The sequence below is a fragment of the Aedes aegypti genome, chromosome 3, assembly GCF_002204515.2.
Source record: "Aedes aegypti strain LVP_AGWG chromosome 3, AaegL5.0 Primary Assembly, whole genome shotgun sequence".
NCBI lineage: Eukaryota > Metazoa > Arthropoda > Insecta > Diptera > Culicidae > Aedes > Aedes aegypti.
The window spans coordinates 201,880,533-201,894,258 of NC_035109.1; the positions used below are offsets into that span (position 1 = coordinate 201,880,533).

Here is a 13,726-nt window from a genome sequence, read left to right on the forward strand (position 1 = left end):
CCGGTATGGGCTTCTGAGGTTTTTTCAAGATTTTAGATAATTTCCAAAAGGGCTTAGAGCCAGGGTCCAATTGAGAAATTTTATTTTCAAAACTTTTGTTTCTTAATTGAGCAAAACGTTTCTTGATTTCTTTCTGCAAATCCTGCCATATAATTTTCATAGCAGGATCGCGAGTGCGTTGAAATTGCCTTCTCCTCACGTTTTTAAGACGGATCAAGAGTTTAAGATCATCGTCTATAATCACGGATTCAAATTTTACTTCACATTTTGGAATTGCAATGCTCCGGGCTTCAACAATGGAATTTGTTAAAGTTTCAAGAGCATTGTCAATATCAAGTTTAGTTTCTAAAGAAATGTTAACATCAAGATTAGAGTCAACATACGTTTCATATATATTCCAGTCGGCTCGTAAATAATTGAAAGTGGAGCTGATAGGATTGAGAATCGCTTCTTGGGATATTTGAAATGTAACAGGGACATGATCAGAATCAAAATCAGCATGAGTAATCAGTTGGCTACAAAGATGACTAGAGTCGGTTAAGACCAAATCAATCGTAGATGGATTTCTAGAAGAGGAAAAACATGTGGGGCTATCAGGGTATTGAATTGAGAAATATCCTGAAGAGCACTCATCAAATAAAATTCTGCCGTTGGAATTACTTTGAGAATTATTCCATGACCGATGTTTGGCATTAAAGTCACCAATGACAAAAAATTTTGACTTATTGCGAGTCAATTTACGCAAGTCAGTTTGGAGCAAATTAACTTGCTGTCCAGAGCATTGAAAAGGCAAATAGGCAGCTATGAAAGTATATTTACCAAACTGTGTTTCAACAGAAACACCTAAAGTTTCAAAAACTTTAGTTTCAAATGATGAAAACAGTTGATGTTTTATACGCCTATGAATGATGATTGCAACTCCCCCACATGCCCCATCAAGTCTATCATTACGATAAACAAAAAAGTTAGGATCTCTTTTGAGTTTAGATCCAGGTTTTAAATACGTTTCGGTAATAACTGCTATATGCACGTTATTAACCGTAAGAAAGTTAAACAGCTCGTCCTCTTTACCATTCAGAGAACGAGCATTCCAATTTAAAATATTTAAATTATTATTTGGATCCATTAGAAAAACGTAATCCATTAACAATTTGATTTGTAAATTTTACACCTACTTGGACTGCTTCAGTCATAGTGGAGGCTTTGAACATTGCATCAATCATTAGATTCAATTGTTCAGTTAGAAAATTAAAATCAGAGGCAGACATGTCATGTGATTTCCCATTAGAATTTCCGGTAGACGAAGAAGCGGAGTTACCTGTGGCGGTAGGGTTTTTTCCATTTGATTTGAAACAAGTAGAATGGGTACCAATTGATCGAACAGGGGAGGAGGTAGAATTTCCTGCTACGATATCGGCAAAGGATTTACCGTCGGCTACCCGACGGATTAAAATTAGTTTGTGAATGAGCATGATTATGATCTTCCTGATGGGTATGATTCATGATCAAGCGATCGTTAACTGAAAAATGAGCATTGTTCGATACTCTACCAGGCAAATTCCGGAAACGACCGTTATCGTAACGGATATTATCTTTCATCTGCCTGGCACGAGCCTCAATGACCCTTTTGCGTGAAGGACAATTCCAAAAATTGGACTTATGATTAGCCCCGCGATTACAGCATATGAATTTGGTGGTATCTTCCTTCACTGGACAGACGTCTTTGGCGTGAGAAGAACCTCCGCAAATCATGCATTTAGCATCCATGCGACAATTTTTTGTACCATGACCCCACTTTTGGCACCGACGGCACTGAGTGGGGTTCTGGTAATTTCCTCCAGGTTTCTGGAAATGTTCCCATGTCACACGGACATCAAACAAAAGTTTTGCTTTTTCTAAAGCTTTAATGTTATTTAGTTCTTTTTTGTTAAAGTGAACTAAATAAAATTCTTGAGAAAGCCCTTTCCGAACAATGCCAGATTGGGTTCTCTTTTTCATAATGATTACTTGGACTGGGGAAAATCCAAGTAAATCATTTATTCCATTTTTGATCTCTTCAGGTGATTTATAGTCACTTGAGAGACCTTTCAAGACAACTTTGAACAAACGTTCAGTTTTGTCGTCATAAGTAAAAAATTTGTGCTTCTTCTCTTCAAGATGTTTGAGAAGAAGTTCACGATCTTTAAGAGTTTCCGGCAAAACGCGACAGTCTCCTTTCTTTGCGATTTGGAAGGAAACCTTGATTCCCCTAATGGAGTTCAAGTTCTCCTGCCTAAATCCCGCAAATTCGGAACAACTGACCACGATAGGCGGCACTCTTTGCTTCCTCACTTGAATCAAAGAGCCTGGGCTAGAGGCTGCATCGATTTGGTGTTCGGAAAATTTGTCTAGAGCATCGAACTGATTGCTCATTTCGATACAATTATTCATTTCACCCTTGGAAGAAAGTTCGCATTCCGGAGAAACGTCCTTTCTTCCATTCTTGCCACGTGTAGTGACAGTTTTAAAACCCACTTTTTTGGAAGGAAGTAGTGAATTCAGAGATTCACCCTTCCTTTTGTTAGTTGTTGATACCATGTTTAGTTAATAAACGAAAGAAGACGTGACCTTCGAGAGGTTTTTTCCCTAGACGGTGTCCAAGTAGGATTACCACCGCTAGCTTTCGCCAACGGGTCCAACGAAAAATCGAAGGCACGGGTCCAAACAAGGATCGTAAAGGGATCAATAGTAGAAAAAATAGTACTGAAAAGTACTGTTTTGGTAGCACTGAAAAGTACCGTTTTTAATTTTAGCACTGAAAAGTACTGTTTTTGTAGCACTGAAAAGTACTGTTTTATTGCTTTAGGTAGTTTTTAAGAAAACTTCCAAGAGCAGAGAGAATTCGTGTACGCACAGCACGAAGGTACGATGCGCACTGTTTGAACTGACATCCCGCATAAATACGAACCATACTAGTACTGTTCCATATATCATCCACAACCATTTATGACAATATTGAAATGATTTCGTGCAACGTAAAAAATAACAATATGTCTGCTGTACCACAAACTGTTTTTACAGTTTGGTAAACGTTAATTGAACAAATTACAATGTGGGGAATAGGCGGTTAAGTTATGTAACCATTCAAATTTGGCGATTTTCCCGAACAAATTTTGCGACTTACAATTTGCTATTTGGTCAATATACTATCCATTTTTCTCCCAACCCACTATAATGCGAACAGTTCAAAAACTGTTTAACAATAACTGAGAAATAAAAATGTCCACTGTATGTAGAACTATTGTTTTATTTTGCCTAATGGTATTTTAACGCTTTGCTTTATTGTTTTGTTGTATTCATACCATATGATTTTTTTTAAATAGACCCAAAAATGATTCCATGTTTTTCTTTCAAACACGATAAATCCAGAACAAACATTTATTTTTTAATGCACTAAAACACTTTTATTATATGAATCGCATAAACTTCAACATTTTTAGTTATCATTAAAAATACATTAAAAATTAGTTGCATAACTTTTGAATAATACAAAAGATTTTCAGTCACACAGTTGAAACTCGCAATTTTCGACCCGCGAAACACAAATTATCCTCAAATCCATGCGTTGGAGTTATGTCGGGCAACGTGCGCGGTGTAGCACACCAAATCCGCTGTCCAGCGCAGTATGACCGACGTTAGGTTGGACGCATAGAATTAGAAAAACATCGGTTTTCGCGTGTCGATCATTCCAGCATTGAACTGGAGACGCGTTATTCATTCCGGGAAAACACTTTTTCCAGAGCGATGTATCCTGATCCTGATGCACTCACCGTTAGGCAATCTCCTCCTATGCCTGCCTTGTCTGGTACCGCTGTACTGCGAGCAACAGCAGCACTATCCCGCGGATGACATCATCAGGTTGAATTGAAATCTGATCGGTGGTCAAAATCTGTCGTTCGGGTACTATGGATGAATTCTTGGGGGGAAGTTTCAGCGTTGCCGATGCTCGAAGATTCCAACCAATGCCTCGAAGATACATCCGGGGGATCCACTGAGATTCCTCGAGAATCAGCGGCAGATGCACGGTTTTTTTTTCGTTTTTTACTGCGTCTACATTTTTCCACAAGAGGAGCTATCACAAAATAAACAATATGCACACTAAAAAAAATACCATGGTTTTGCAGGGCTTAAAGTCAGCGCTAGACAAACTTTTTTTTGTTTATTTCCCGGTATAGTCACATAACGGTCAAAGAAAATCGAGGTTTTTGGTTTTGTTTTGTCTACTTTTTTGAGGTTTTGGTTTTGTTTTGTCTACTTTTTTGATAAAATGCATGAGTACAAGTCTACGAGGAAAATAACGATTGAGCGATATTATCGATTTTTAAATCGAACTTGCACCGCTAGTTTTTCACTTTTTTCATGCGTGTGCATGAATACGATGGGTAAGCAAATAGCTTACAACTACCAATGCATTCAACATTTTGCCGAACAGTTCATTAAATGTAACATATAGTAAAATGTCAATGTGTGTGTTAGGTAGCAAAAATGTCAACTATCAAACAATTTGACAAAATGTGGCGTTATATTTCCACCATTTCTTCCAGGTTTTCATCCCTGTATCATTAAACAGTATTTAAGTATTACGGCATACTGTCACTATTTGACATTAGTTGGTGAAACCGTTTTTCATAGTCTAAAGCTTTTTGCTTTATATTGTGCAACATATAAGTGACGGTTTGAGATACAGTAACCTTACCAGTTAGAAGAAATGTACTGTTTTCAATGTAAGCCAAAATATATTTTTCTATGCGGGATTCCTTTTCAACTACGAACTGCGATCAGTAAGAACCGCTTCCTTGCCGGAATTTCCCATGCATCAAGATAGGCCAAAAAATTACTTGTCAGCAGCGAATTAGGCTTTAAGGCTAAGTAGCCTGTCATTCGTTTTGTAAACAATGATGACTTTTCAGCTTGCATTTCAAAGTGATAAAACTCAGCCTTTATATTTTACTAGTGGTCCCAGCAAACTTCGTCTTGCCATCAAGTAGGCTGTTGAAAAATGTCATGGTATCTCCTATACAAAATGACATATTAGTACTCCTCCGTTTTACCAAATTTTCCGATAACTTCCCCAAACTTTTTAGTCACACGAACACGTCGGAGCCCTTTAAGAAGACAACAGTGAAAGAATTGTGTCAATCGGATGTCCTGTTCTCAAGTTATTTCGTGACATACAAGCACCATTCCATTTTTATTTATATAGATATTGACTTACAAAAGTATCAATGTACGCGTTAACATGCATAAAGTATGCCGATACTTTTTCAGGTATATCAGTGCAAAACCAACTGACTTTTTCTGATTCGAAATCGTGAGATGAATTAGCAACAATCATCAACGACGCGTACAAATTCCAATGACGGCCTGCTTCGCCTTAAGCTAAGTATGCTGTTTCGCTAAAGAAAAGTAAAGAAATTTCTTGATTGAATGAGTCAAGAAATTTCCTACAGAGAGCCCCATTCGAAATGACATTTCTTCTCAACTGCGTACTGCGATCAGAAAAATGTGATTTTCTGGACCATTTCTGGAAAGAAATTTTCCACGCATCGAGATAAGCGATTCCTTTTCTTGTCAGTAGCAAACCAGTCTTTAACGACAAAAGGTTTATCATTGTTGCTATGCTTCCACGATGAATAACAACCGCGATGCAGCGTGAATTTTATTATGAATCACTAGATTTCCAACCAACGTTGATTAAAAAAGGCTGGTTTGCTACTGACAAGAAAAGGAATGGCCTATCTCGATGCGTGGAAAATTTCTTCCCAGAAATGGTCCAGAAAATCACATTTTTCTGATCGCAGTACGCAGTTGAGAAGAAATGTCATTTCAAATGGGGTTGACTGTAGGAAATTTCTTGGCCCATTCAGTCAAGGAATTTCTTTACTTTTCTTGACCGAAAAACTTAGCTGGTGCGGCTTATTTTTCAAAAGTTCTCAAAACCAAAAATTCGTGTGCTCTACTGAATTCAAATCACATTGAAAGAGAAACCTCAGATTTTTTTTTAAGGCACTCCGTGCTTGTGGCCACTACTGTGCCGGACTCAGTTGATCTTGTAGCTTCTTTATCGATACAGATCTATTTTCAACTTATCTATATTTACATCTAGTTTCACTCTCTCCTACTCTTTTACTCTCACACCGAGCAGGTAGGAGAGAGCTCTGCTATTAGTGAGGCTAGCTGCCTGCGAAGAGGGTCAGTTTGTCTCAGTCACCATCTGATACTGACGGAGGATGGATGTGCTCCCCAAAGCACGTTCCTCCGTGAGGCGTCTTCTGGTGGCTGGACGGGTTTTTTTTTGTGGAGGGGCTGGGAATCGAATCCATGACCTTCCGCTTATGAAGCGAAAGCGTAACCTCAAGGCTACAGACCCCCCTAAACCTCAGAATTTGAGCCAAAAATATTAAAATTTAGAGGTGGCGCAAGCGTCTTGAAGGTGAATTTTCAAGTTATTAAAAATGACCTTCAGTGAAGTAAACATAACTTTGTTATTTTTCAACCAATTTCAAAACTTTTAGCACCAATAACTTCAAAATAAAATTTATGAAAACTTTGTAGAACATCGAATTTGTCTAAATCAAAACTAGTCTTAGTTTAAAATACTTCCATCCAATTTTTTCCTTATTTTACTAAAAATTTCAACTTTGTTTGACCACAACTTCTTATATACTCGATTGATTCCAAATCTTTTTACATGTTTTTGAAGCAAATTTAGTTGTTTTCAAACTGTTCATACAACACATTTTTCTAAAAATGGATTTGACTAAGTTATTCAACAAAAACTTCTCAAAAACATGTTTTTTTTAATGAAAAAATCAAATTTCTTTAGATTATTCAAGTTTTTTGCCGGAAATTGCATTTTTTCTATAAATCTCAAATATATAAAATATCTTGCCTTAATTACAAGTTGTATAGTGCATATATTTTTTAACATATTTTTGTTTCAAAATTATTTAAAAATTGTTGCAAAATCCTCCGTAAAGATTTAACAAATGGGAAAAAACAGTTTCAACTTTAGAGAGAATATTCAACTGGCAAAAATTTGAAGAAACTGGCATTTTTCGTTGAAAAATCATGTTTTTGTGCAGTTTTTGCTGAATAACTTGGTCAAGACATTTTTTTAGTGAAATGTGATGCATGAAAGGTTTGAAAACAATTGAAATAGCTTCAAAAGCATGTAAAAATATTTGGAATCGGTTGAGTAATCATGAAGTTATGGTCAAACAAAGCTGAAATTTTCAGTAAAATGAGGAAATTTTTTTAATAAATTAATTATATCTAAAACTTGTTTTGATTTGCGACAAATTTCATGTTCTACAAAGTTTTCATTTAATTTTGAAGGTATTGATGCTAGAAGTTTTAAAATCGGTTGAAAAACAACAAAGTACACACTTAAACAGACTCTATGAGTTCGGTAAATGAAATTACCGAAAAAGATCGGTGATCAAAAAAATTACAGACGTTTCGGTAAATTCCGGCTTGTTTACTGAAATCTGCGAAAAAAATTACGGCATTTCGGTGAATTGATTCAAGATCAACGATATCGGTGAAAATATTTACCGATAAATCGTTAAACAAGCTCAAGTGCTGACTTTGGTGAATTGTTTTGCTGAACTGTCGGTAATGAATAACGTAGTCGGTAACTTGGAACAAGAAACGTCAAATCCGCCATAATGGTATTTTCAATCGGCTCTTGTACATAAACCGCGATCTAATATGTAGACCCGTTCCATTCCGTTTGTTTTTGGGAAATGTTCTTCAATCTCTGCTTGGAAGAAGTGGTTCGGAGGAGACTTTACAGGTTAGTTATTTATTAGTTTTTTGGCTCACATCTGAGCATGATCTGTAAAGGATCTGTACATATATACTTGTTGTTATAGGATGTAAAGGAGCACGACGAATATGAACCCTTCAATGATGCACCTGGAGTCAGCAGCATTTCGTGGTGCTACAGAGAATGTCGAGAGAGGAAACTTGCTCCACCAATTGGAAGATTTGTGCCATAAAGGAGATTATGTGTGCCATGTAAATAAATGTTTGTTCTAAAAATAAGCGTATGCATTGATTTATTACATTTCAAAAATATCTGCAATTTTGCTTCCTCAATCCAAAATACTTGATGATTCGGTAAATACCATTACAGGGTAGAAGCGGAACTTCGGTAACCACTACCGATCTACCGGTAATTTTGACAAATGATCCGTCGGGTTCAAATTACAGTCCTTTCGGTAATTTTTTCGTTCACCGGACGGATTACCGACCGTTCAGCTGTTGAGATTTCGGTAAACGAACTACCGACGTCGGTGATTTTTTCTAACTGTGTAATGTTTACTTTCCTGAAGGTCATTTTTAATAACTTGAAAATTCACCTTCAAGACGCTTGCGCCACCTCTAAATGTTAATATTTTTGGCTCAGATTTCTAGGTTTCTCTTTTAATGTGATTTGAATTCAGTAGAGCACAAGATTTTTTGGTTTTGAGAACATTTGAAAAATAAGCCGCACCCTAATACTTAGCTTTAAGAGGTAAATAACCGTCATCGTTTTACGAATATTTAAACCCAGTTTTTTCGCTCATAGCAATGCTCATGAAAATGTATCACTGGACAAAAATATTGGGTTTTCATCCTTGATGATTGCTGATGGCTGAATGATTGGATTCTTGAGCATTAACGTAATCATCGTCATCATCGAAACTTCAAAAGCAGTTTTTTGCGATTCCGTTGCAAACTAATCAACTTTTCATTGATAATTTGCACTACATAATGGCCTACTTTTCCTACCAAAAAAACAATGCTGAAAAGTGCTACTTTTCAGCACTGTTTTCGGTGCTGAAAAGTAGCACTTTTCAGTTCTGTTTGGAAGGCGTCAGCAAAATATCCCAGTCTATTCTGCTATTAGCATCTGATTCTATAGCTGATGTGCGATACAGATGCAAGACTGGTGATATTGTCGGCGCGATAAAAATATTGAATCGGTTTCTCGCCGAAGTTGGATTTTCTCAAAATCTATGCGAGATACCTAACTTCGGCAGTGGTGCATTCAATTCGCATCCGGACATGCACTAATGCACTCTACTTCCGATGCAGGGTATCTTGCAAGGATACCGAGAAAAATCCGTTACCAGCGAACTACGGAACTGAGAACGGATCGTCCAGAATTCGTAGAGGTTGCAGCAGAATCCACTACTATACGCGTTGTCTTACCTGTTCTGTCCTCCAATAGGGAATGTAGGTCTGTGGACAACAAACATTGTGACATTCGTAGATACTACTAAGTCGCAGCCTACGCGATTGAAAAATACTGAAATGATACTACGCGTGGATGTATGCTCACGTGGTTTCTGTTGAAATGTTTGTTTGTGCTTTTGGAAATGATCCAGTTTAAACGGAGTTTTTCGTAATAGCAAAAAATGTTGTATGCAACTCGTTGCAAAACTCGATTTTTTCAGCACTCGTTGTATTTATCCAACTCGGCGAGCCTCGTTGGATAAATGTACAACTCGTGCTGAAAAAATCATAATTTTGCAACTTGTTGCATAAATAACTATTTCTGTTCAATACTAAAAATTTGTCGATGAAAATGTGTTCACTGTGTTTCGGTTGGAGTGTACCAGCCTAGCATCATGATACGGTACTTTCTTCGTATCCGGGAAATGATGGTTTTCTTGCACATAGCCTGATGAAGCAAAGTAACGGGTGCTTCCTCGTTGCAGTGGTTTGTTTCGTAACTGCAAAAACCAGAAGTCAATTTGGTTTTGTTTGTTTTACCTTGGTCGACAGTGCCAAATTTAAAGTGACATAATTTTACCGCTATGGAGTAAAGCAAACAAACGTGCGCGAGAACTTTTTACTTACGCAGCTTTCTGGTTTGCTTAGCCCTATAGGCGGCGGGTAATCGTATTGTTTTGCTTGAGTTTTTCCTTTCAGCCACACCACAAACCGCGAAGAACGGTGACTCACATGCGGATTTTGTTACGCTCATCGCTCACGGATCGTTAGAACAAGACGACAAGTTCTACCAATTAAGAGATTGAGTTCCCCGCGGGAGCGCGATAAAACGCCCCGATCGCTGGCGGTGAGGCCCCCAGTTCTGCCGGTTCGTTACAGGAGGTGTCCGGGTGTGTACGACGCCCCAGTTCTGACGGTCTGTTCCAGGAGGTGTGGCGTTCGTTTTCGACATTTTCGTTCAAAGTTCAGTGGGCATTTTCTGCCAAATTGACGAGCGGGTCAATTCGGGTCGAGAGTGTTTGATAGTGATATAAGGTGGATAAAGTATAGGTGGATAAAGTATATTTCGGGAAATTGGTGGCACCACCCACATACGCGATCAGAATCGAGGGAAAAGTGAAAGTGTCTCCATCGATTCCTTAAGAACGATTCTAAGGGCGGAAAGCTAGTGAATTGTGACGACTTTTTGTGTGCCTAATAATAAATAAAATTGTGGAGAAGGAAAAAAAGATTGTTCAATAAATCCGAAAAATCAGTGCCGCGGAGCTCGGACCGTTACAGGAGAATAGAAAACAGTGAACACATTTTCCTGTAAATTCTCTTGGATTTGAACGAAAAAACTGCTTTTGAAAATCCCGAAGTCAATGACGGATCCTGCCCCCTTAACTTACTTGATTTTTTGACTTGCTTGTGCCTCATGAGAGCCTCTGCTTCGTCCAGAATATCCGAGAGAAATACCGCATTGCCTTTCCTGGTACTCATGCCGTGGACTCGTCCGAACTTCACATGAACTATGTCGGAGGCGTAGGGAAGACCCATCTGCTGCGCAATCGATGCGAGAGCTGCAAAGTGATCACTCTGTGCATTATCCACCACGTATATGGCCTTATCGAACGTGAAACGCTGATGCCGATCAATCAATGCGGCGATGTCACGCGTAAGATATAGTGTGGATCCGTCGCTTTTTACTATTGGTATGTTACGCGGTCCGACCTAGAAAGAGAATTGAGATCGTTTGCTATCAGTGAAAGCAAATTGGAAACTGTTTCTGATATCGTTGAGAGCAAATGCACTATCTCACTAAGATATACAAATTTTCGTTTGATATCGAAACGAGCCTCAAACAATTTGGTTTGGTTAAATTTTAGATTTTTTTTTTGTAATAATTGTACAACTACATTAGATTTTCGTTTGATATCGAAACGAGCCTTTTACAACTATATTAGATAAAAATCTTTGTAGGAAATCCTTGAATAGTAGTTAGGGAAATTTTCAGGGTATCCTTGTGGAAATTACTGAAGGGAATTGCGTTGGATTTACTGAAGCAAATTCCAGAGAAATTCCTTTGATTATCCGCTGAAAAACATCTGAAGGAAATTTAGAATGGCAACCATGCTACAGAACTTTCCCCTAATTCTACTGTACCTTAACGACTTTCCTGCCATCGTCCTGCGTGATCAACAATCCATTTTCCTGCAAACGCGACACCACATGGGCAATATCACCGATACCGTACTGTGACTCCCAGTGATATTGGTCGAACGTAATGCCCAAGCGGTCGTAAACTTTCCGGAGCTCATCCACGGTATACGAACGGTAATCGGTCCAACCGTCCAAATCCTTCAGCTTTCCCTGTTCCATGTCGGAGAATATGGTTCTTGCTCTCGACTGAAGTTCCTCGTTAGTCGATGCCTGGGTATAAGCGTAGACATATGCTTTGTATAGCATTTTGATGGGATTTTTCCGAATGTCTTCCCGTGAGAGGCCTTTCAGTTCAACGCCCATCTTGAGGAAGCCAAATTGCGTTCCCCAATCTCCAAGGTAATTCAGTTTTACCACGTCGTGTCCCAGATGGTGGTAGATGTTTGCTAGGAAGTTTCCGATAATAGCCGACCGCAGGTGACCCGCATGGAACGGTTTGGCAATATTCGGGGAACTAAATTCAATTAACGTCTTTGGTGTTTCCTCCTGAATCCGTCTTTGGATGGAGAAGTCGTTCAAAACATTTTCCATAAACTGGTTCCGACACAATCGCATAACCAGCCTTTTCCGTTTGCCTTCGCCTTGCGAATAAACGTCCTTGATGTGTTCCTTATAGTTGCCGGCGATGGAATCCAGGAGCACTTTCTCATCAGCACCGCTATTTACCGGTAAATGCACTTCCGGCTGCAATGCTCCTTTCGGTACATGAAAAGACCATCGCGCGATGTTGAATTTGTTGCCTATGAGCTGTGCCAAGATACAGTTATTTGATAGACTATAGTGCGTAGTTAAAGAACTTACCTTATTAGAAGCCAACTTTGTGTAACTTGCAGTCATTTCTTGAAAAACTTCTAAAAATTTTGAATGTTAAATTCTAGCGCGCTTCCGATCATAATAAATAAATGCTCGTTGTTTACATGACACTGTTTACATATGTTCAGTGATGTTCAGATGACCGTCACACGGTACACGATTAAAATACGGATTACAGAACATTGACCATGCCGTACTAGAATAAAGCTAAGTATACACTGTAAGACCAAAGTACCCTTTAAAGGGTAAAAAAGTACCCTTTTTGAGAGAAACTAGTTTAACTCATAAAAAGAGTAAAGGGCCTTTACTCTTTAAAGAGTAAACGGCTTGTACGTCAGATCAACGAGTGAATTTTACCCACTATCCAGAACATTTGTTCTGAGAAACAGAGTAAAATTTACTCTTTTTCCAGATATGAAAATTCTATTTGATTTTAATATTTTCTTCTCGTTTATAAGAATATCAACTAAACAAACATTATCATATACATAACTTTTATTGAATAAAATATTTACAAATAATTATTGTTCAGGTGCGGGAGCATAATTAATTGGTTTACGTTGATGTTCCTAGCCTAGCAAACTGACATCTACTTTTAGCGATTTTGACATGCATACGGGATTTATATGGCAGCAAAAGTATCCTGTAATCAAATAATTGTTTCTTTATAATCAGAACACTAGAGGGAAAGAAATTATACCTACCATTGATCTATCAAAATTGAAAAAACGCTAATTTCATCGTGTTACTGCAAGAATGTCTCTGCTTCATAAAGAACTATTATAAAATTGCAATATTTTTTTCACCCATTAAAGAGTAAGTCCGTGGAATATATTAAAGGGTATAAAATACTCTGTATCTGAAAAAAATAAAGTACCCATCATTTTGACGTTTCCATATATCAGCAAATAATGGGTATTTTTTCCACATTAAAGGGTAATGCCGAGTTTACAGTGTATAGCCAAGTACGGACCTGAAACGTAAATCACTCAAGTAAAATTTCTCCTTTTTACCCAAGTAATTTTGACAGCTGATTCAGTATGAGGGAAATGTCACTTTTACTTGCGGAATAATTGAGCGGCACATTTTTCCGTTCGGAAAAGTGACAGCTCCCTTTGATTTGTACGGCAGGCGTTACCGACGTTATGAAATCAGCTCTACTTCTCAGCTGCGTACAGCTCAAGTAATTTCGGTAGCGGAATCATTCCTTGATCGTTTCTTGTCCTATCCTTTTGCACAGTACTTATGATCAGCGTACCGGCCATATGCAGATGAGAAGACATAGGTTCAAGAATAAAAAGTAGTTATTACCAAGGGTGGAACTGGCGGCTCTTTACTGCTACCCCAACGTGTCGCTGGTTCTAAAAAGTAAACAACCATACAAAATTCCGACCAAACAATGGTGAAGGCGTAATCAATTTTCTAGAAAACATCCATTTTGGGAATT

At 38.1% G+C, this 13,726-nt stretch overlaps 1 protein-coding gene across 2 annotated transcripts in view; it reads right to left on the reverse strand.

The window, feature by feature from the left end:
• The window catches only part of LOC5578821 (arginine--tRNA ligase, cytoplasmic), a 29,742-nt gene extending 17,281 nt beyond the window's left edge, over window positions 1-12,461 (reverse strand). The window contains exons 1-4 of one of the 2 annotated variants that reach the window (XM_021849477.1): window positions 12,268-12,461; window positions 11,410-12,213; window positions 10,656-10,977; window positions 9,241-9,270 (exon numbers count right to left, since the gene is read on the reverse strand). In XM_021849477.1, coding sequence (XP_021705169.1) covers window positions 9,241-9,270; window positions 10,656-10,977; window positions 11,410-12,213; window positions 12,268-12,303 — 1,192 coding nt within the window. In that variant the 5' untranslated portion in view covers window positions 12,304-12,461. The remainder of the gene's footprint in view (window positions 1-9,240; window positions 9,271-10,655; window positions 10,978-11,409; window positions 12,214-12,267) is intronic. The other variant, XM_001663990.2, reaches the window with a different exon arrangement.
• Window positions 12,462-13,726: the final 1,265 nt, after the last annotated feature.